Source organism: Talpa europaea (genome assembly GCF_964194135.1).
Source record: "Talpa europaea genome assembly, chromosome: X".
NCBI classification, from domain to species: Eukaryota; Metazoa; Chordata; class Mammalia; order Eulipotyphla; family Talpidae; genus Talpa; species Talpa europaea.
In genome coordinates this window covers 48,177,090-48,198,964 of record NC_140081.1, presented here as the reverse complement: position 1 = coordinate 48,198,964, position 21,875 = coordinate 48,177,090, and the positions used below count along the sequence as shown (strand labels likewise).

The 21,875-nt window shown below is 47.8% G+C and overlaps 1 protein-coding gene across 6 annotated transcripts in view; it reads right to left on the bottom strand.

Moving 5' to 3' along the window:
* Positions 1–10,416: 10,416 nt before the first annotated feature.
* NHSL2 (NHS like 2) overlaps positions 10,417–21,875 on the bottom strand; it is a gene marked incomplete at both ends in the record, with an annotated part of 287,609 nt that continues 276,150 nt past the window's right edge. For 4 of the 6 annotated variants that reach the window (XM_084259199.1, XM_084259200.1, XM_084259201.1 and 1 more), the window contains 6 exons: positions 10,417–10,738; positions 11,551–11,683; positions 13,004–15,334; positions 16,509–16,640; positions 18,790–18,982; positions 19,296–19,423. In XM_084259199.1, the coding sequence (XP_084115325.1) occupies positions 10,417–10,738; positions 11,551–11,683; positions 13,004–15,334; positions 16,509–16,640; positions 18,790–18,982; positions 19,296–19,423 (3,239 nt within the window). The remainder of the gene's footprint in view (positions 10,739–11,550; positions 11,684–13,003; positions 15,335–16,508; positions 16,641–18,789; positions 18,983–19,295; positions 19,424–21,875) is intronic. The other 2 variants (XM_084259203.1, XM_084259204.1) reach the window with 1 other exon arrangement.

The following is a 21,875-nucleotide window of genomic DNA, read 5'->3' as shown; positions in this document are numbered from 1 at the left end:
TGGCTCACTTTTTAAGATTAAACTTATATATTTGTTTAATTAAAGTGGCCCACTGTGTGCCTGAGAGATACAAGCACTATTTTATTCCTGTTGTTTTGTGATGGGTTGGCGTATCTGCTTGCACTTGTGACCTGCCCTTGGAGAGGGTTTGTTCGTTGGTACTCATGAGGCTTGTGGAACTTAGCTTGTATCCCAAGATGGTGATATGGACCTAATCCAACAAATTGTAACCTCTCTGAGCCAAGGAAGGGGTGAGATCTATAAAAAGGGAGGTTTGTGTCAAACTATTCTTGGGGAAAGCAGCTGGTGATGGACACAGAACTGTTACCCAGATCCCCTTTCAAGGGCAGACCCGTTGCCCCCTCTGCATGTGCGGTCAGCAAAGATCCTTCTTCAGCTGTCAGCTTCTCGAGGAGGCATCAGCTGTGGAGTCACCATACCCAAGGCCAGGTCCTGGGAGGAGTGGCCCATAGTCAGGGACCGGCTGAAGTAGGGGTATGAAAGTCTTCTTGGATCCAACACAGCAACTCTGCTGGATCATTTTGGCACCAGAACCAAAGTCAGTCGAGGTTTTGAGGCACATGCATTGCCACTGTCTTCTCTTGCTGAAGTACCTGTTTCTACTAGGACATTCCCTAATAAATAAATGCTCTGCACTTTGAAGGTGTACTCTCTCACCTGTGAATTGATGTATAGGAGCCTGCCTTTGCCATGTCTCTCATGACTGTGGTCAGTGTGGGTCAGTTCCTAAAAGCTTTGCCTACTCATGGCAAGATGGCACAGGGCAGATCTGACCCTGCCAGGAGGCCCATGTCAAACCAGCCTCCTCTTAGGAGCTTTATATCTGAACACCTGCTATTGTCTGAGAGAAACCTGATCCCTCACGTGTAGATTTCCAAGTTGTTTCCAGCTCTGTTGTTGTATCAGGGGATGCGAGCTAGCCCTGGGCCTGGGGAGACCAGGACTCCGGTGGCCAGGGTCTCAGCCTTAGCGGCCTGGGCCAGTTGGGAACAGAGAACAAAGCTCCTTTTAGTTGAGAGTTGACACTTGACTCTACCTGTCACCACCTGCATGGTGGGCCCATGCACTTTTTGAGGGGTGGAAGCCAGCTGGGCCACATCTGGTCAAGGTTCCTTTACTCCCAGCCCAGACTCACTCTGGTTTGCCATGCTGGCTGGCTCTAGTGAACAAGAGAACAGAGAAGGCGTGTGTGCCTTGGCCTAGTTGCTACACAGTCTCTTCTCAGGAGTCCAGTGACGGCTCTTATGTCAGCAGAGCTTCGCTGAGCTTGGTCTCCAGAGCAGTTGAGCTCGTATGCCTGAGACAGATTCCAGCAGCATAACCCGATAGCTCCAGTTCACGGCTGGGTGGGCCAGGTTTCTATAAGACATTGGATTCCGCACATGTTTGGGGCCAGGAATGTGTGAGGATAAAATCTAGTGTGTGCGGGCCCCCCGCTTGTGTGGTGGTTGAAACACGCTTACTTGCTGGCCTCAGTGTCAGAACCTATGTCTACAATGAAAACCAGAGGGTGAGACGGAAAAGGCTTTAACAGAAAAGTTTATTTTAAGAAGACACAAACAGCTCGAGCTATAGAAAGGATACAGTTCAATTGCTGGTAGCAAGCCAGTAAGGAATTCCTTTTTTTAAAAAATAATGATAAGAGAAAGACAAGAAAAACCCTTTGTAATACCATCCCACAGAGGGCTTCCATTTTGTGTTGAAATTTCTTAAAGGATTGGGGTTAGGATCTCTCCTAGCTTTTGCTTCTTCTGGAAATTTTTATCTGGAGACACATTGTCACAACTGGGGTTATCGCCTTATCTCTGCATTCCAGTTTAGGCTCTTGGTCTGTAAATTCCCATTGCCTTCACTTTTTTTGAGTGCACTGTTAGCGGTCAGAAAGCCTCAAATGGTTAAGTGCTAAACTCTCCTGACTCTGCATGGTAGCGCCAGCCGATCCTCTCTTCACTTTTGGCAAGTGTAGTCATTTTGTTATCTTAGAGGCCAAGGCACAAGCCTGATTCCCTTCCTAATCCTAAAGAAGAGGCAGAAAGGAAGAGCTTCATGGATGCTTTCTAATAGGGAAATCCTGAAAGTCATTTGTGTCTCTGACTTCTAAAAATTTTATTTCAGTAAGTGGGCAGATCCCCAGGCTCGAAGGACAGAAAGCAAGTGAGAGATCCTAAGAAGCAATTTACTTGGATAGAAAGAACTGCAGCTTGAGAGGCACATCAGAGTGAGCAAGTCCACACTGAACTGAATTCCTAGCTCTCCGTATGTTGGCCGGACCGCAGTTGCCACAGAAGAGTTTCTTCACGTGGCTTCCGGGAGAGGCCAGCACACACCACAGAAAGAAGGTTACATGAAAAGAAGGTTACATGAAAAGGAGTGCCCACCACCCTCTTCTTGACCAGCCACATCAGACCTGGACTTGGACCAGAGAACTCATGAGAGCACTGGATGGGGTGTATGCGTGATACGTAAGCGAGCGGGACCCCCATGTCCAGGTGGAGAAACCATGCTCACACATACAGGCACAGGCCTTCTCATTTACTCAGACCCCACAATGTTTATGTGAGCAAATGTGAATACGTGAATCTGCACTTCAAGTAGCAGGAGAGGCACAGATGGAGAGAGATGTGAAAAGCTTTAGGGAATTCTTTTAGAGGCTTGGTGGCGTGCTGAATGCCTGCTGGTCGTGGTGCCAACTTGTGGGGCCATCCCATCGAGTCCATATTGGGGGCTGAGAGGCCAGGAAGGGGGGAGTTTAAGCATGGAAAAACTGTGGGTGTAGACTTCTTTTTGTACCTCGTTTGTTTTCTGGCTAGGGTTGCATCTAAAACAGTTCTATACTGCGTTAGAAAATGGACGCTCTAGGTTTTCAAGGCAGTCATTAGAACGGAAAGAGATGGTGATTTCCCTAGCAAATTGTAGATTGGACTGGAACGTCATGACCCGGGCCACCAGACTTTCTGGAGACAGCCCTATACTTGTGATGGCAGGATGGGGCATGGCGGGACAGATAACCCAGGACAGGGGTCCCCAACCACAGTTTTGGGGAGTAATGATGGGACAAAAGAAATAAGAAAGTTTAGAAATCCATTCTTCCCTGCCAGTTTTTCCCAAACTTGAGGAAGCAGAGGTACATTGGATAAGCAGGACAGATCTGGAGAAAAGAATGAGGGCTTCTACACCAGGTTGTCAATTGAGGGGTGAGAGGAGAGGGAGGGAGGAAGAGTGAATGAAAGAGTGCATGGAGGGCACCCAGTCGAAGAGTAGTGACTGGTGGGTGCAGTCCCCTTCCCCCCAGCTCTGTGCAGGCAGGTCCGACAGTGTAGCAGTGGGAGGCAGCGAGCCACGTGGGCAGGTGTACAGCCCAGTTATCACAAGGAGCAGGTCACAGAAATACCTTCAAGATAGTCTGGATTTGAGGCCAGCAAACTGTGACAAGTAGGGATAGTTCAGTCTGTGGCTTCGAATGGCCCAAGAGCTAAGAATGGTTTTTACATTTTCAAAGGGTTGCAAAACAATCAACAACAAAGAAGAATATGCTGCAGAGAACGTAAGTGGCTCACGAAGCCTAAAATAGTTACTCTCTGGTCCTTTACAGAAAAAGTTTATCAACCCCTGGTCTAGTTGAGGGGGAAAATCCCATTAACCTTGGAGCCTTCCTGAAAATGGAAACCAGAGGAGGGCCAGGAGAAAACCAGGGATCAGTGGAAACAACTGGAAATACCATCCGTATGATTTGCACAGCCCTAACAGGGTACTGACTGCAACTCCACAGAAGAGTGAGGTATGCATGAGCTATGGAAGGAAGCCCAAGAATAACTAGAGACACACTAAGGAGCATTGGGCAAAGAGTGTTCTGGAAAAGATTGCATGCAGTGTTCAGTACTGATTAGAGAATTCCGCTATTGTTTAATAAGATGGAGATGGAGTTTGAGCCCAGGGATTGACAAAATATCAAGCTAAGTGAAGTTTCTAGAACACAACTGAGTATCTCATGAGCATCTAATAGTCTGAAATATCTCATAAAGTTTACAAAAGGAAGGATAAAGTAGATTCTAGGATAGCCAATATTGGTTTGTCCTACTTTAAATAAACACCAATTACAAAAGTTCCCACTAAGAAAAAGAGGAGACACTAGAGGACATCGACAAAAGCATTCATAGTTTTTCAAAAGAAGTCATTAGAAGATTCCCTTACATAAGGCGCTCCTCTGCTTACAAATGGAATTTGATCTACAAAAATCCATTTTCCCCACACAACTTCTAGGGAAAACATCCATTGCACAAATTGAATTTGGAGGGGAATGGATGTTTAGAGAAATTCAGATTTGTCTTTGGATTCATGAACTAAAGAACTCAAGCATTTTTCCTTAAAGCATATACAGTAGTTCGCTGAAATACCTGGGAAATTCATGTCATAAAAATAGAAGCCAGCCGTGGGTCTTCTATAAACGTAGTGCTTTAAAAGACAAAACACTGGACCTAGATGCAGGAGACCCTGGGATGCAGGCCAGGCCCTACTGCTTCGTGACCTTGTGTGAGTTATTTGACTTTTCTGGGTCTCAGCTTCCTCATCTCTAAAATGAGGTTGGTCCTTTTCAGCTCTAACATTCCGTGACTACAGATAAATATAGAAATAAGATAAGTACACTAATCTAGAAATAAGAAGTATTCCCCAAAGTTAGCTTTGGAGTCAGTAGAAAAAAGTAGCAATGAAATATAATAAAAAGAATAAAATTTTAACTACTAGCCAGAGTAAATATATCTATCTCATTTAAAAATTAATGAAAAGATTTGTAATTTACAATTGATCAGGAGAGGTAAGAACAGACATATTAATATTTCTTCACCAGACAGAGAAGGGGATGTGTTTGAGGTGACTTGTACAATGAGCATGATTCTGCTTTTGCATGCATGAGAGTTTATAAAATTGGACATTAAAAAAAAGCTCAAGACCACATAAGGGATACATTTCTATGAAGCTTGGCATTACAGAAAGGTGGAGAGGGATTAACTGGTTATTCCAGTTGAGATTTTGTTTGTGGATTTGTTGATATCAAATCCCACTATTTAGGCAAAATAAAAAAATCAAATATACTTCTGCCAGAGCCTTCTTAGAGAAATAGCCACTGTGGTGAGACAGGTAATAAATGGTTAGCAATGCCATACAAATAAATATAACACCTTTTCTTTTTTCCTATGTGTGAGTTAAAAAAAAAAAAGTTTAACCAAAAACAGACCTGATGTGCTGGCTAAGTCAAATCAAAGGTTTTACAGTTTGAACGAAGTAGTTGATTCAACTGGATGATTTCTTAACACCTAAACAAATGTATGCCTGACCAACAGGAGAATGTACATCACTTGGCCAGAGACTGATCACTGTCATCACAGCAGAAACTATAGGAAAGGTTGGACTCAGTTGGAGAGTTGTGGTCATTCAGGGACTTAAAGGAGCAATATCCCTGGAAAACTCTTCTCTCTCTCTCTCTCTCTCTCTCTCTCTCTCTCTCTCTCTCTCTCTCTCTCTCTCACACACACACACACACACACACACACACACATCTCCTCAGGGATGCTATTAGGTCCTGGGACCAACTTTGAGAGCCACTGGCCTACATTTAAGGCTTTACTGAACACAATTATATACCCATTTCACACAACTTCATCACTGATGCAAATTTCTTTTTGCTAAACTCATCTAAAGGTCCTCAAGTGTGTGTCTATAATCATTTACTATTGCATTCTGCCATAAATCTGTCTCACAGTTTATTTCATGCCATTATTTAAATCATTGTGATTTTTTGCTGCTCTTTGACACAGGTAGCTCTTTGTACCTCTTTCCCACTCTCTTGTCCTTTTAAATCCCTGAAATCTTGGTCTTTTACAGCTAAAAGACCAACAAAGGCTTTGGAGGGGCCAGGTGCCCTAGTATAGATCTGTCTACTTTTCACACCAAGCAGAAGGGGCAGCACATAATGTAGACAATGGGGGGGGGCAGAGGGCTGTGTTTAGTAAAGTCGTACTTTCTATAAGTTGAATAAGCATCACCAATACCGGACAACTGCCTTGATTGGACAGTTTTACCTTTCACAAACAGGACACATTTTCACAAACTCTTTAAAATCCATGTGTTCTTTTACTAAAACAATAAGTAGCATTAATTTTGTGTAAAAATGTTAATGTACAATATGAATAATCTAGGCCTTCTCAGTGGCTTTGTGTAGCCACTTCCGAAGCCCCCTTGATAGTAACCATATTGAATAGCACTGGTATCAGGACAATTTAATCCATATCAGCAATTTACTACAATGATTCCAGGAGATTTAGGGATTTTCTATATTCTGGAGTCAGCTGTCAAGGAATTTGGCCTTTTCATGGTGAAAAATACACTTCTGCTACTAGATAATGCCTAAAATTCTTTAAGTAGAACTTCATTCTTTTGGAGTAAGACTTACCCCCTGTTCAGATTAAAGCATTAAGCCTTCCAATCTCAAAGTAAAGGAATAGATCCCTTTCCTGAGAACATGCTCTTTTTAAAGAGGAGGAAAATAAAGTGGGAGGCGCTCAGGAGAGTTGGTGCTGCGAAAGCAGGTCTGGGGAAAACAGAACAGGCGGAGGGAAGGAGAACACCAGTGACAGACCTGAGACTCAGCCTCTCTTTTGCTGAAGGGCTATCCCTGCAGGCATCCCTACCAAAACGGGTGCTACCCTGCCACTTGGAGCAGGTTATTTAGAAATCAACTATATTTTCCGATAATATTGAGGAGTCTTAGGCATAAGAAAGGTTTATAGCAATGGAAAAAAACGGGTGGTGATGAAACATTTGGTGCAAACAATAGATAGAGTAACCCTCCCCCACCCCCCCAACCCACCGCTGCGTGAGAACCATACTTGTTCGTAGGAAGAGGATAAACTGATATTATTTTATAGAGTGCAAATTGCAGGGCCGGGACGAGGGTAAGGCACTTGCACAGCCCTGAGAGTTGGTGCCTTCTTAAATATGGTGCCCCAGGTGACTCACTCACCTCACTCTAGTCCTGGCCCTGGCAAATCATATTCAAGTGAAAGCTTACCATTGCCTTACAGGCTTGGCAACAATGGAGGCTGCACCAGGGGAACAGAGTACTGATCATGAACTTGCTTTTTAGGGAATAGTTCATTTAAGAGGAAGCGGGCAGGTGAACGGACAGATCTGCCCAGACCGACAGCTACAGTGGGATCATGATCTGATCTGGGTTGCTCAGGGAGTGGAAATAGATGTCAGGTGAAAAGTTTGTTGTAAGAACCTTGGAGAATCTCCTCTGTCTTTGCACATTAAAGGTAATGTCTCCAGATCAACCAGTTGATGTGTGGCCATGAAGCTAACGTGAGCTGTTTTGCTGCCTGTGGTCTTGCCTCTTTAAAGGGTGAATGGTGGACATAAGGGTACAGTTCATGGGAGCTGGGAAGGAGGGATGAGTTGGGACCAAGTGTGAGGCCCAGGCAAAAGACTAAGGCAGACAAAGGAGAAGAGACACCAGCAAAGTTTCCTGTTATACTGAGAAAGACCTGCTCTTTACCCTCAACATCGAATCACAAATATGTAATGAATGCCCAGCAAGGCATTCTTGGCTACCATTAACCTCCTCTCCTGGAAAAAGGCATGAAACGACTGATATTGGAAGCTGACCTCTTGAACCCCTTCTGTATTCCACCTTCAAAAATTGTCATTATTATTATTCAGATTGGTAATAATGGCCATAATAGGTTCTCTGAAAACCTTCTAGAGAGGGACTGTCAATCTCTCTTCTCCAGTCTCAGCACAGTAAGGCCACAGAAGGGTGGGAGAGAGTTGGTATTATGTTAATCAAGGGTAGGAGAGAGGTTGAGTGTTAGGGGAACTAAAGATAGTCGGTGTTATGTTCCTCTGTGATTGGTAGCTATTGTTTGGTTGTTTGGGACTAGGTGGCAAGATATTGAAAGAATGTTTTCAGGCCTCAGTGTTATCTTTGACCACACAATCTCTTCCCCCAAATCCTCTTGTGCTAATGGGAGTATCACTGGGCATAGTGACGATGTTGAAGGTGTTGTTAAAATTCCAGGCATATGGAGTACTGCAGAGAAAAGCAAGACTCAAGGTCATTGAAGAATGTAAAATGTCTGGACACTCAGCTTTGGACTCTTGGGAAAACCACCAGAGGGAGCAAGGTGACAGGAGAGGCAAAACCCACTAGAACTAGCAAAGGAGAAGTTTCCAGAAAAATCAACAGAAGTGAGAAGTCCTATACTATGTGAGTCTCATCCTCAGCTTTTGAGTTCAGCTATTCATGATTCCCAAGGAGAAGTCCCTGGCGGTCTTTCACTTTTGTTAGGCAAGAGCACGAACATTCCTTCATTTTCCCATAGACGAAAATGTTTCTGTCTTTTGGAGTTCTGAGTCTTGGCAGACAAGTGTGGCATTAGTATATAAGTGAAGACCAGGAATGAATCTATTTTATTTCAGGCCATCCCCCTGAAATTTGGTCAGGATCTTTAAAACTAATCATTCGAATACTTTCAAAAGTTACTGGGCTGTCTCTAGCTGTTTATTATTCTAAGTGGTTTCTTTCTAAATCAAGAAGGAATGATCACCAGGTAGTTGGCCCGTAATCAGAAGTCCAGAATTCAGAACTGTACCAATCAAAAGCCTAGGCCTAGGGCTTCTCCGCGAGAGGCCCAAGTCTTCTCTGCATGTGCGGTTTCTCAGCTGCTCCGTCTGGTGCGTGAGGGCAATTGAGCTGAGAGTTCGCTTCTCCCCAATGAGCAATGTGATCTGTCAGGATCAAGATCTGTCCATCTCTGGGGCAGTTTCTGCATCCTCCAGGAGGTTGACCAACAGAAGGAGGAGCGGTGGGAGTGAAGGAGAAAGGGCTAGGGGGACCCTCTTGGTGAAACAGACCACAATTTCATGTTTCCCTTTGAGGAACGGTGGATTATTACCCTCTGTAATTGGTCAGCCAGTTTTCTTTGTTCACTGCCTTGTCTGTTTTTTTCTCCCAACCTCTTGGAAACCAGGGATATGAAAATCAAACGAATCAATTTTTCTCTGCTTAGAAAATTGAATTGACAAGAATAGTGCCCAAAGCTCTGGGGAGAAGGGGTTCACAATGATCATTGTGGGGCTCTGTCAGCATCCCATTAACCCCAGTTCTTACATTCTTCCCCAGCATGGTTAATTAAAAGTTGGTCAAACAGCAGAATCTAAATGGCAAAAGTAGCCCTTTTTTTGTGTGTGTGATGGGCCATAGCAAAGCTTGGCCTTTGTGTGATGGGCCTTGCAAGGCCAGCTTTTAGGTTTTGGATCTACCCTTTGAGTCTAAACATTTCAGACAGGTTAAGAATTCCTTTAGACAAAACCAAATGAGCCAGAAACCGCAATCTGAACTGAATGTCGGTGGGCAAGTTGCACTTACTTTTTCTTCCTTGAGACTTTGATGATACTCTTTCTTCAGCTAATTGCTTCCTGTAATGAATGTTATATGCAAATAAAATGAGGGTTCTTAGAATGCAGCATGAGCTGGGCACAGATCGTAGCTACTATGGTTCACAGACACTTGAAGGATCTCAAGGTGCAAGTGCAAGTTACCTTGAACAGATCTGAGCAAACAAATGGCTGCCTCATTTGTTGGCTGAATTTGGTTCATCCAAAGCAACCCCATTCTGATCTTTTCTAGCTCAAGGGTGAGGGGTGAGGGACTATATGCTTATTGAAACTCATCACCCTGATCTCCGTGTAGACAATCAAACTAAAAAGGCATGAAGTTGAGGAGAGAGTCACATTCATATTTTGCTCACCAAAAGTCACCAATGCCATGCCGAAATAAGTGCACACCTGCAAACCCCTCAAAGGGGGACTTACTTTATGGTCAAAGAGGCATCAGAGTCTTTTTGTATCTCCACACAGGGACATCAAGGCCCTGTAGGGAAAGTGAGTAATCAGTAATGGCACCCTAACCCCCCTCCCAGGTTTGGCAGCCATCAATCTTCTCTCACACCCAGCCCCTCAGCCACAGGAGTCAGGAATGGATCAGCCTGACCACTGATTGAAAAGTTTGCATGTGTGCCCTCACATCAGAGAATTTCTTCTTAGTGCACGCCACTGGCGGTGTGTGTGTGTGTGTGGGGGGGGAATCAGGAGAAAATCGGTGGTCAGGAATGGCAAGATTGTTAAGTATGAAAATGTAAAATGCCTGAAGATGGTTGAGGTGCCTGATGATTTTCATTCTGCTTGAAGTGGCCTCTCTTTTGCTGTCCAGAGTGAGAGTTAATGTGAAAGAATGCAGCCTCTTGTGTTATTTCCATGGTTCCTTTCAAAAACCCATTCTCTTCCCCATTTTCTACTCAAGTTTAGTGAGTAAACCCTGCTTGCTGAGCCCAGCGGGGTTTAGGTGCTGGGGTTCTCGGTGGTTTCATAGTCTTTTGAAAATTGTGCAATAATTCTCCGAGCCAGTGGGTTAGTGGTCTTCAGCAGTTCAGCTGCTGAGGGGCGGGACCTTGGAGTGGTCTTGCTTCCCTTCTTCTGCAACAAGGCCTTGAAATCATCATTTCTGCCAGCATCTAGGTTGGCATTGCCACTTGACCCTGCACAGGTAGCCGACTCATTGATGGGTGAATCTGCCATGTTCCTTATCGGTGAGTGGGAGCACGGTCTGCCACTGCCAAAGGCCTCACTGGGCTCCTTCCAGCCCAGCAGCTTTCTTTTGGACCTAGATAAGAGAAAGTTTACTTTGAGTGAACTTGTGGGGCAGATACCTACCAAGGCTTCCATAACTTCATGACAGCAAGGGGCGTGATCTGAGAACTTTCACGCAGCAGCCTTTCAAGCGGTCATACTAGCCAGCTTTCTCTCTTACTAAGGTCTCAGAATCCCTGATTTGGCTCCTCGGACCTACACGCCTTTCAATGCCCCCAGCTGGAGTTGCTTGACCTGGGCCTGCGGGCTCAGTTCTGCCTGGGTTCTGGGACCAAGGAAGAGTTTCAGGAGTCAATGGCTAGTAGCTCAGCGACTCTGAATCACGACGGCCTGGGAGCTGATCCTGGTTTAAACTGGTGTTCCAACTCCAATAACTGGGCTCTTTCCAGTTTCCTGGTCACCGAACCCCTACTTTGTGGCCCTGTGCAATAACTGGGTCCCCATTCGCCTATTTCCTGCTTTGATACTCTGCCTTACTTCCTGATAAGATTTTTTTTTTTGGTTACAAGAAATTCTGTGAAGGGTTAAATGTCTCTGACTGTAGACAGAGCTGTGAGGGAACAGATGGAGCCACAATAGACCTCGCAGTTGCTAGGAGACGAGGGGCCTCTCACTCAGGCACCTGGTCCTCCCTTTCCGCCCCTGCTCCACTTCACCCAGAGATGTCAGTGAATTGGAGACGTGAGGCCCTGGACTGCGTTCACATATGTGGGTAACTGAACTTCGTTTCCGGTTTCAATTCTAATGGCCGCTTAGAGGTAGCAGTTTTTCTTTGGTATGAAAAGGAAAGGCGGTTACAATAGGAATTAAGGAAATTGGTCAGACCTGTGTATCACAGTAAATAAATCTTCGGTTGTGCGTGAAGCCACAAACACATCATCATCTTCTTCTGCAATCCATTCAGCTGTCTTATCACTGATTAAACTTTTTTCTTCAGTGCTGGGTTCCATAGAATTTCCTAGGCATAAGAACCAGAAGGAATTACTTTGACTACGACAGTTAGGACAAAGCACATTCTTACATATATTCATTTGCTCTCCAGAGCGGCTCTGGAAGGGGCGGTGACTTTTCGTGTGTCCATTTTACAGAGAAACATGGTGTTAAGAGGCTTAGTGAGTTGGCCAGGGTGGGATGAATGGTGATGATCGGCCTGATTCTCTGTTGTCTTGTGTTTACGCATTACAACACACCGCCCGAGCATTCTCTTGTTTTCAGTGCATCATTTTGAAAAATCAAGCTGAGAGCCACCTAAAGCAAAGTAGCGACCAGTACACGAGAGGGAACTGTGGCGTTTGAGGGAGCACATTCTAAAATCTCTTGTGGTTTTGATTTGTTTGCTATGTTTAATCACAAGCATTTAACTTATATTGAAAGTCTAAATCAGCTCAAGGAAAGTCATAAGGCTTTGATGTAGGGTGTTTAGGGTTCAAAAAGGATAAAAAACACGGATGAACCTTGAGGACATACTGAATGAAAGAAGCCAGTCACAAATGACAAATCCTATATGATCCCACTTATAGGAAGTCCTGAGAGGAGTCAAATTCATAGAGACAGAAAGTTGAATGGTGGTTGCCAGGGTCTGGGAGGTGGGGGTGATGGGGAATTGCTAGATGAAGAAGAGTTCTGAAGATGGATGGTAGTGATGGTTGAACAGGACCCTGAATGTACTTGACACGACTGGACTGTACACTTACAAATGGTTACTGTATTTGAGCACAATTAAAACAAAAAAGATGGGCTTAAAAAAACAGGAAACACCATCTAACCTGTTATGATTCCAGGAGGAGCTAGCCTCAACCAGCCAAGAAAAGTATGCTCCCTTTCTTCTAGAAAGCACTAAGAAAGGCTGCTGGTGGTAACATATTTCCATGGCTTCAAAAGTGTGCAAGTCTGCCATAGTGCTGGCGCCCCCCCAGGAGGACACTGCAGCTAATTTCAGCTCGGCTAGTGGAGAGAAAGTTCCCAGGGCAGGGCACTCATGTCTTGACTAGGTAGATGGGTTCCTAAGGTGCTAGGGTGCCAGGACCTAGTTTGATTTCACTATCCCATCTCAGGGGTGGTCAGAGTTGATTGGCCCAGACTGGGCCTTGGAGATCTGCAGTGAGCTGTATTTAGAATAAAACAAACCCTCAAGAGGTGCGCCTCCCCCCCCCCCCCCGCAATGACTTGGTCATCCTGGAGCAGGATCATTACTGGGGGACATTTGCTCTGTCTCTGGCACTCCATTCTTACTCTCATCTCTCCTGTGACAGAGAGAAAAAGCCAACAATTTACTAACCCAGAGGGCTCGCGTCCCTTTCTCCATCAGCCTGCAGTGTTGAAGTTGTGGTCCTTGCACCAGGGGATAGCAGGTGGTCACCAGTGGGGGGACACTTGGCATCATCCTTCAGAGTGACAGTGGAGCTGAGAGGCAGCCTTGGCTCAACCACAAAGGCCTCCACTTGGGCTGGGGATGAGGTGAGAGGCAGGTATAGCACACTGGGCTTTTTTGGCACGGGAGGTGGAATCTTTCCTTTTTTTTTCTCAGCTTCATCCTGGCTCTGGAGATTAATTCTTTCAGGCAGGGCTCTCCCCTTGGGGCCCTCATCCTCCAAACCTCCCTGGGGAGGCTCCTGAGATCCTGTGAAGAAAGTACTAGAGCAACTGGCAAAAGGCGTGAAGATGAGAGATGAGGGTGGCGTTGACTCCCCGGGGCTTCTGCCCTCAGGTGCTCCTGGGGACTTGGGTTTCCCCACCACCGTGTAGACGTCTGGAGGGAGTGGCTTCATGTGTTGAACTGAGCTCTTGGGGGTCATAGCTAAGGGAGGAGAAGTCAGTGGGTGCTCTTCAGGGACAGATGGTGGCTTGTGGACCAAGCTTGGAGGACGCCGGGCCAGCAGGGGCTTCTCAGCTATGGGAGGTTTCATTTTTCTCTCAGGTGGGGTGAAGACTTCTGCTCCAGGCTCCTCAGCACAGTCAGGGCTCTCGATGTCATCTTCCTGCTCAGACTTGCTGACTGACCTCAGGCGAACAGAACGCAGGTCAGACTGAGTAACCATGGGCATGATTGGTTGGTTGGGGTTAGTTTTCTGGGCCAGTTTGGCCCCAAAATTTGTCTCTGAGTGGTGCCGGCTCACCTTGGCTTTGCTTCGGATGGAGATGCTCATCCCAGACAGATCCAAGTTGGTTGAGGAGGTTAGCGGTAGGTCAAATGACAGCCGCGACTTGGAGATTTTTTCCATTGGTGACGGCGGCGGTAGCGATGACTTCCTCTCAGGTACCACTGGACGCACCCGGACACTGCTGCTTAGAGGGAGCAAGTGGCCCAGGGTCAGAGACATGGAGACAGTGGGTGTTGGTGTCTCTGACTGACTGGAGTAGCCACTGGATGGTGACATCAGCCCAGTGGGCCTTCCCGGGGAGGATACTTCCCTGGCTTCCACCTCGATGGAGAGCTGGGAAGGTGTGGTGGCTCTGGAGGTGGAAGGGGAGGCAAGGGACTCTGAGCTGCCCTGAACTTGGGCACATTCAATGACTGTGGTGCCAGTGGCAGTGCTAGAGCTGGACAAGGATTGGTAGGTGTCACCAGACTTCCAGTCTGTGAGATACCAGTGGTGGGAGAACTGTGTAACTGCTGGATCTTTAAAGGTTGGCACAGCTGGGTGACCCTGAGCATCTGGGTGGGGTGTGTGGTGTCCCTGGTGTTCCAAGGAGAGGCAGAGGCTCCTGGGCCTCTGGTCCTTGGCAAGTGCTGCCCCATCTCCTGGCAAGAGGCCTGGCTCATCTTTGACCAGCGAGACACTGCGTGTTGGTGGGCAAGGCTTCTTTTTGGCCTTCTTGAGTGAGATACTCTTGGACCTCTGCCTTCTGTGCCGGGCCTCCTGCGGGGCACCAAGGGAGGCTATGTTGTCAGCACTGTTACTGCCCTCAGAGCTTGCACTGGCATATGGCAGGGCGCAGGCCTCGCTGGCCTTCTGCTCCTCATCATAATCCACATCTGCAGCGCCTGAGTCTGTGGGCACAGACAGTGACCGCTCCCGGAACCTGCTGGCCCCACCCGGGCCGGTTTCCAGCCGCGAGGCACCACTGGTCAGAAGGCCAGTCTTGGATGGTCGTTCCGATACTTGCCTTTGCAGAGGAGGGCGCTCACTATAGCTAGTTAACCCGCTGCATCCTGCTGGATTGTCACGAGTGACGAAGAGGGTCCCCGTCTCCTTCGGAAGCAGAGGTGGCAGCGTGTGCAGAGAGGCCCAAGAATTCCCAGAGGAAGGATTTTTCCCATGTTCGTTGGCCTGATGGCTCTGGCTGGTGGCACTCGGAGTCATGTAAGTAAAAGTATCTCCCTTCCAGGAAGTGGAGAACGTTGATTCTGTGGGTCCATTGCAAGACCCGGGGACGCTGTATACCATTCCCACACTTTCCATGCCAGGAGAGTTTGTGCCACTGTGTGCCTGCCGAGGCTCGTCCGAGTCACGAGAAGGATTTCTCAGTGCTGGCGAGGTGAGGTTTGGGAACCGAGCTTCCTGACCAACTGCAACTCTCCCATGAACACCTTCTGGAACTGAGTGACTGGGCCTGAGGTCTGAGATGGCTGGGCAGGCCACGCTGCCTGCTGGGCTGTTGCTGTGACCTGGAGGAGGCAAATACAGAACATTAGTGGTGCAGCCAGTAATCCCCTGGCAGCAGTCTTGAGACAGGAGCACCAAGTCTTTGCCAAGAAGCATTGCCAAAGGCTTGGTGAAAATTCCTTGCTTCTTCCTTTCCACACAGATGAGGCTGCTGGGGGAGTTGGGTCTTTGCTCATCACCACAAGGCGAGTCACAGGGTGCCCTTGAATTGTCCAGGTGGCTGCCAAAGACTCTCCAGTTTTTAGAGCTAAAGTGGTGTGTGAACTACCTTGGGGTTATCCTACGCTTTCACCCCAGACTCAGGACACCATCACAAACCTCAGCATTCACCTCTCCTGAGATGAGAGAAGAGGTTTGCAAAATGATAAAGGACAGCAATGTGTGACCTGCTCCAGCAAGGGACCTGGAGTAAGCTACAGTTGGAGAGCTCAGGGTCTGGTTGTGTTTTTGGCATCTGTCACTTTTAAACTTTGCAACCTAAGAGACTTCAGATAACCTACAGATGTGCAGGAATGGTCCAGATGTTAAAAGTCCCCAACGCTTTTCTTAAACATACAGTTATTACTTTCACATCATCATCATCATCATCATCATCGCTACTACTACTACAACTACTGTGGTAATTTATAATAAGTCACCATTGGTTTTACATCTACTAAGGACCAGGTACAAGGCAGGAAAATTACATGCAATAACTAATCACAATTCCAGTGGGTTGCTATCATGTCCCCTATCGTTCAGACGAAGAAACAGAGGCTCAGGGAGATTATAGCCTAGACAAGGTTTCACAGTGAGTAAATGGGAAGGCCCAGATTCATATGCAATTCTCTCCGCCTGTGCCCTTTGGATGGCATTCATTTAATAACAGTAATGATTCTGTGAAGATGGTGTTTTATTTACTTCAATTTGCTATCTATAGTTATATTCCATTTATAGCAGGAAACAATAGCAAATTTGTTAGCCTGGAGGACCTGGCTTTTCAGTTGCTAATCTTGGCAAAAGGACCTTGGTTATCCTCAATTACACAGTTGGTTTTTTTTCAGGCTGTCCAAAGTCTCCCCCCACACCAACCCCCAAATTATTCCTGTTCCCCCTTACCACAATGCCACCTGAGTGGCAAGACTGGTAGCAGTGAGCAAGGGGAAGGGTCTGGGGATCAGCTGTGGTGGGGGTCACCTGAGTCTCGCTGGGAAAAGTTAGAGAATCCAATAATGGTCCGCCTCCTCCTCAGGGTGGACTTGGGGTTCACGGCTGTCTCTGTGTTAAACAACGAGTGTCGCAAACTTGCATGTTTATCAAACTGCTGTCCTGTAGCCAAAAATAAAGACACTTGGGTGTATGCTGGTTCCTGTTTACAGTGCGGTGGAAGCGGCCCTGAGGTGGAAGGAAGGAGCGATGGCAGTAGCGATGAGCATGAACAGGTCCAGGCAGGCGGCCCTCTTCCCCATCCCTCCCAACTTGGCTCCAGGCACCCACAGCCACAAGGCACACATGCTGGATGTCTTAGACCATACCCAGGGCAACTGTAGGTTTCAGGTGGTGGAGAAATGTGGTTTTCAACCCTGGCTACATGTAGAATAAACTGGACAATTTTAAAACTCCAATACCTGGACCCACCCTGCCCCCAGCACATGGCAATCTCTGGGAATACGGCCCCGGTATAGGCATTTTCTCAAACTCCTCAGGTGACTACTTAGATGGACGGCCAGGGGTAAGAACCTGGTGTAGGGACTTAGTCTCAGCCTGGTGAGTTGAGACTTAGATGTTGCTCGATTGTAATCTTTTTTCCTAAGAAAACCTTTGTATGAGCCGGCAAGGACAGTATCTCCACGAGGCCGCCCCATCCGCAGGCTCCATCACCCAGGAAGCAGCCCGAGATCTGTCCTCTGCCACCTGGTCTCATTTTATCAAAGTTCACCACTGCACGGTGATTGAGATCTATTTCTCCTAAAGCTCCAGATCTGTCTTGGCTCCAGTGAAATTGTGGGGGCAGAGGTGGCATGAGACAGCACAGTGGGGGTGAGCTCTGCTGCCCCCTCGCTGTCTCTCATTCAGCAGCTAGATAGTCCCTCTATCGCCCCCGCCTTAGGACCAGATGCATAGCCCCACCCACCCCCAACTCCAGCAAGTGGCTCTATGGGCAAAACTCAGGGCCAGCGGCATGGAGGGTAAGAGAGAAGTTTAGAAAGAGCACCCACCTGCCCTTTGCAAGTCTCTCCTCTCAGCCCTCACTCCTCTTGGTACATCTCCCTAGGACGCCTCTAGCTTCCTGAGGTGACACCAGCGGTGCCAGATGACCTGATATCTAGGGAGCGTCACCATGGGTGGCTGGAGATGGCCTCACTTTCACCAACTTTTCCCAGCATACCACGGGCTGGAGCTGCTTCGCAGGGTGCCTCTGATCCCTTAGTGCCAAGAGGTTTTTAGCCCATCAGTTTGTGATCCTATTTCCTTCGGAAACTTCTGCCACTTCTAGCCCATGGAACATGGGGCGGGAATTAAGAGTGAGTGTGGTCTCGGGGCCACACATCCCCAGAGTCACAGCCAGCTGAGCTACATACATCATCCGCCCTACTCTCAAGGTCGCCGGGCACCCCCCTTTGGTCTTTTTTGCCTTAGTTCCTCTCTATCGCTTCCCTTCTTTTTTTTTTTAATTTTTTTTTAATTTTTTTAAAATTTTCTAGAGGCATGTCTTATTTATTTATCTATTTGTTTGTTTGTTTGTTTGTTTGGTTTATACATGCACTGGGTACAGTCAGAAGCCGGGAGGGTGAGAGAATTCACCAGAGCCAGAGCAGGGAGCAGAACAGGCAGAAGGACCGAAGTACACTGCTGAGGAGAGCAGCGGGCGGCAGGAGAGGTCTGCGCGCCATGTGGACCCTCCTCCGGTGGCCGGGGAGCAGCCGGGGATCGAACCGGCGCCGCAGAGGCAGCTTCGCAACCCAGCGCTCAACCGCTGTGCCACCGGGGAGGCCCTATCGCTTCCCTTCTTAAACAAGGCTGCCTGAGTGGACAGGGCACTGCAAGAGGGGTGCCTGCTTAAAGCACCACAAGACCCTCTGTACCCACAATTCCCCTCTGACTGCAAACCTCCAAACTCAGACTGTGGCACAAGAAGTTTTCTTTCCCCAAATCAAACTGAACTCACAAACTTTGTTTCCACAGATGCGCCAAAGAGCACATGAGTTGATAAAGTTTTAGAATATCCTGTGAAGAGATTTTGTTTGCTATCAAATAGTCTGTTAGTACAGTGCCAGTAGGGAGTGAAGGAAGAAGAGCCTGAACCCCCTCCTCTGCATGTCTCTGTTCCCTGGAGAGAACCGTGACCTTGACAGCTCAGGGTGAGTCAGCAGCAAAGAAAGTCTCGCTCCCTCCCTCGGCACCCAGTGCATTTGGAGAGAATGGTCTGTAGTTGGCATGGAGGGAAGCAGACAGAGGTGGTGCTAAGCAACTCTACCAGAGATGTTGATGGGCACAATGTCAGAGTGCGTGGAGCAAGGCTGAAGCCATCGCTTCTCCTCTAGGACGGCAAGAGGGAAGGGGCTATTCCAGGCAGCTTGCTTGTCGGCAGCGGTGGACAGGCTCAGGGAGGCCTCGGGGGCCCTCACCCCCTGCGTAGTAGTCTCATCGCTCAGCTGCCGTTTTGTAGGCTGTTGGGAAAGAAGGTGATGGGAAGGGTGTGCTCCCGACTAGAGATGAGCTGTGCCCACAGGCTGGCTGTCTAAGCAGGGTGGTCGGAGGCTTCGCCGGGGAGGCAGGAAAGCACGAACAGGCTGCCAGACCTGAAACCTGCTGTGCTGGGCCATCTCGGCAGGGCCTCGGTAGCTCTGCTGGTGAGCAGAGGTGAGCAGCAGTTTCCGGTGGGTACAGTGAGCAGCTCGAGGTCCCCTGTCCATGGGTGCAGGTGCAGGGTGAGCTGGCTCTGCATGCTGGCGCTCCCGGGTGGGGGAAGAGGCAACTCACCATCAATACAAACTCCAGACGCCTGGCAGCCTGGGGCCTTGGGCTGGGGGTGGGCTCAGGGGCCTCATCAGCAGAGCGGAAGGTCTGCCCCAGAAGTCTGGCCTCCAAGTACTGTTCCTCATATTCTTCTGAAAAATAGCACAGTGGATACACACTCTGGGGAGCCATGGCCGAGTGCGGGCTGGGAAAGGACTGTGGAGCGGGGCTCCTACTCTAGCGGCCAGGCCTGACTTGCACTGTTACTTTAGGATGTTTCCCAGGGTCTGGGCCTCTGGCTTCAGTAATGGAAAAATGCCTACTTCCCGGGACTAGGAGGGCTGAGGAGAAAATTTTGAGTCAACACATTCCAGTTGTGCTGCTTCTAGGACCAAGCCCTTGGTCTCCATGGCCCCACCTGAAGTGCTCGACTCGGAGAAGAGGCTCGGGATGCAGACGCCTTTTGCTACTTTATTCTGCAAGGTCGTCTCCTGTATCCCTGCAGCTCTTCAGGGCTCCTGTAGCCCTACCAGGGAAATGACCTGTGTGAAGCACGAAGAAATTTGCGTTGGGAAGTCCAATCTGGAGTGTTCTCTTGGGTGGCAGGAACTTTTTACTCGAGCCTCTGAGGGCCCAGTTCTCTGCACCTTAGTCCCACTATGGATGGTGTCAGGTTCAGGGGGGCTAAGGTGGAGGAGCGGGAAGGTGGAGGTGGTGGCACAGGTGGTGGCACATAAGGAAGGAGAAGTTCGAGGGCATCATCAGGGAAGTAGTAGGAGGCATAAGGTTTGAATGGGTTTCGTTTAAGTGATGAATTCGATGAGCAGATGAAGGAGTGAGAGTAGAGAACCAATAGGCAGGGCTCTGTGCACGTTTGAACAGACTTTAAGATCACTGAAAGTTGGAGTCAGGAGGGGGCCCGAAGTCTCTCTGGTCCGATATCCCATCCTGTGCTCAGACGCCCTCCTCAGCTGCCCTTCCAGGTGATTTTCCAGCCTCTGCAGACTCCTGCAGGGAAGGGGAGCAAGCTTTCTCCTAAGGCAGCAGCTCATTCCATCCGAAGTCAGTGGGGCTGTTGGGCATGGAGGGGAAGTACTTTCTTATCTCGAGGTGAAATCTGCTTTCCTCCAGGCTTCCACCCACTGGTCTAATTCTGCCCACGGTGGCAACACAGAGCAGTCTGGCCCTGCACCCCTCCCCCCACATGAGAGCTCCTCTCCTATCTGAACACAAAGCTCATGGTGGCCTCTGGAAACTTGCCTCTCAGAGGTCACCACTGCCCTGGCAGGAAGGTTTGAGTTATGGCAGTTGTCCAGTTGGGTGGCCCATCTGCAGTTTTCTGTTCTCCCTAAGAGTTCGCCTTTGTTGATGAGATCTGATAAAGATCTCACATTTAACATTCACTTGACAAATGTCTACAGGGCACACCTCTTGGGGACTCCGCCTGGTGTCAGGTACTTCTGGAAACCCAAGGATAGGAAGAGATATGATTCTTGATGTTGAGAAGTTCAGTCTGGTTAAATGGACAAAATGTATCCTCAAGACTGGCGGTTGAATGAGTAAATGGATGGACCAGTGACAGAGAAAGCAGTGTAGAACTACACAAGTCCTCTGGAAATGGATGGTACAAAGCGCCTCGGAAGAGTGATGATGGAGGAAACAATGCTCAGCGCAGAACTACTGTTAAAGGCATTTTTGCATGAGCAAGAACAGAACTTTGAAGAAAATGTAAAGACTGGAGTGGGGAAGAGGGAAGAAGGGTTTCTAGGAAAAAACAGGCCTTGATGGAACAGCAAGGGCCTCGACAGTATAAGGAACACGTGACTAGCACTGAGGTTTTATTTGTATTAATTTGCTGAGATATAACTTACCTACAGTAAAGCACACAGTTCAGTGGATTCTGCCATGTGAGTGCCTCTTGTATCCCTCCACCCAGATATCCGCAGCACCCTGCTGGTCTCTATCATAGCACTGAGTTTTAATCCTTTGGCTACTTACATTGGATATATCCCTGCAATGAATGTGTACTTTTTTTCATATTGTAAGGTCCTAGTAGGTACCACATTTTAAAAAAATGTATTAACTTTAATACTGTGCCTAGCTCAGTCCATGTTCCAAAAAGCATGTGCTGAGAGTTGATTGTTGCATGTTATCAGGGTCTCTCCAGCTGCAAGACACTCTTGCAAAGTGTTTTACATACACTTATGTTTCATTCTCACAAAATCGTGCCATGTGGAGAACTGGAACCCCATTTTAAAGATGACTGGTCTGAAGTTTAGAGAGGTCAGGTAATCTGTATAATGTAACACAGCTAGTTAGTTGCGATTCAAATTAGATTCTAACTATGTCTGATTTCAAAGTTTGGATTTTCTCAGTCTGCCTGGTGTGTGCAGTCTACCTGCTCGGGCAAATGACTGGGCTGTTAATCCTGGTTGTCTGGAGTTAGCTTTGCATACAGTGTGCTCATCAGTATCCTCCAAAGATGCTGGCTGGGGAAGTGAGGATGAGGTGAGCTCTGGGTGCCGCATCCTGGGCTTGCTTGGTGAGGCAGTAGCTACCTGGGAGACATGCGGACTAGGTTATTGCAAGAGTGGAGTGAGTGAA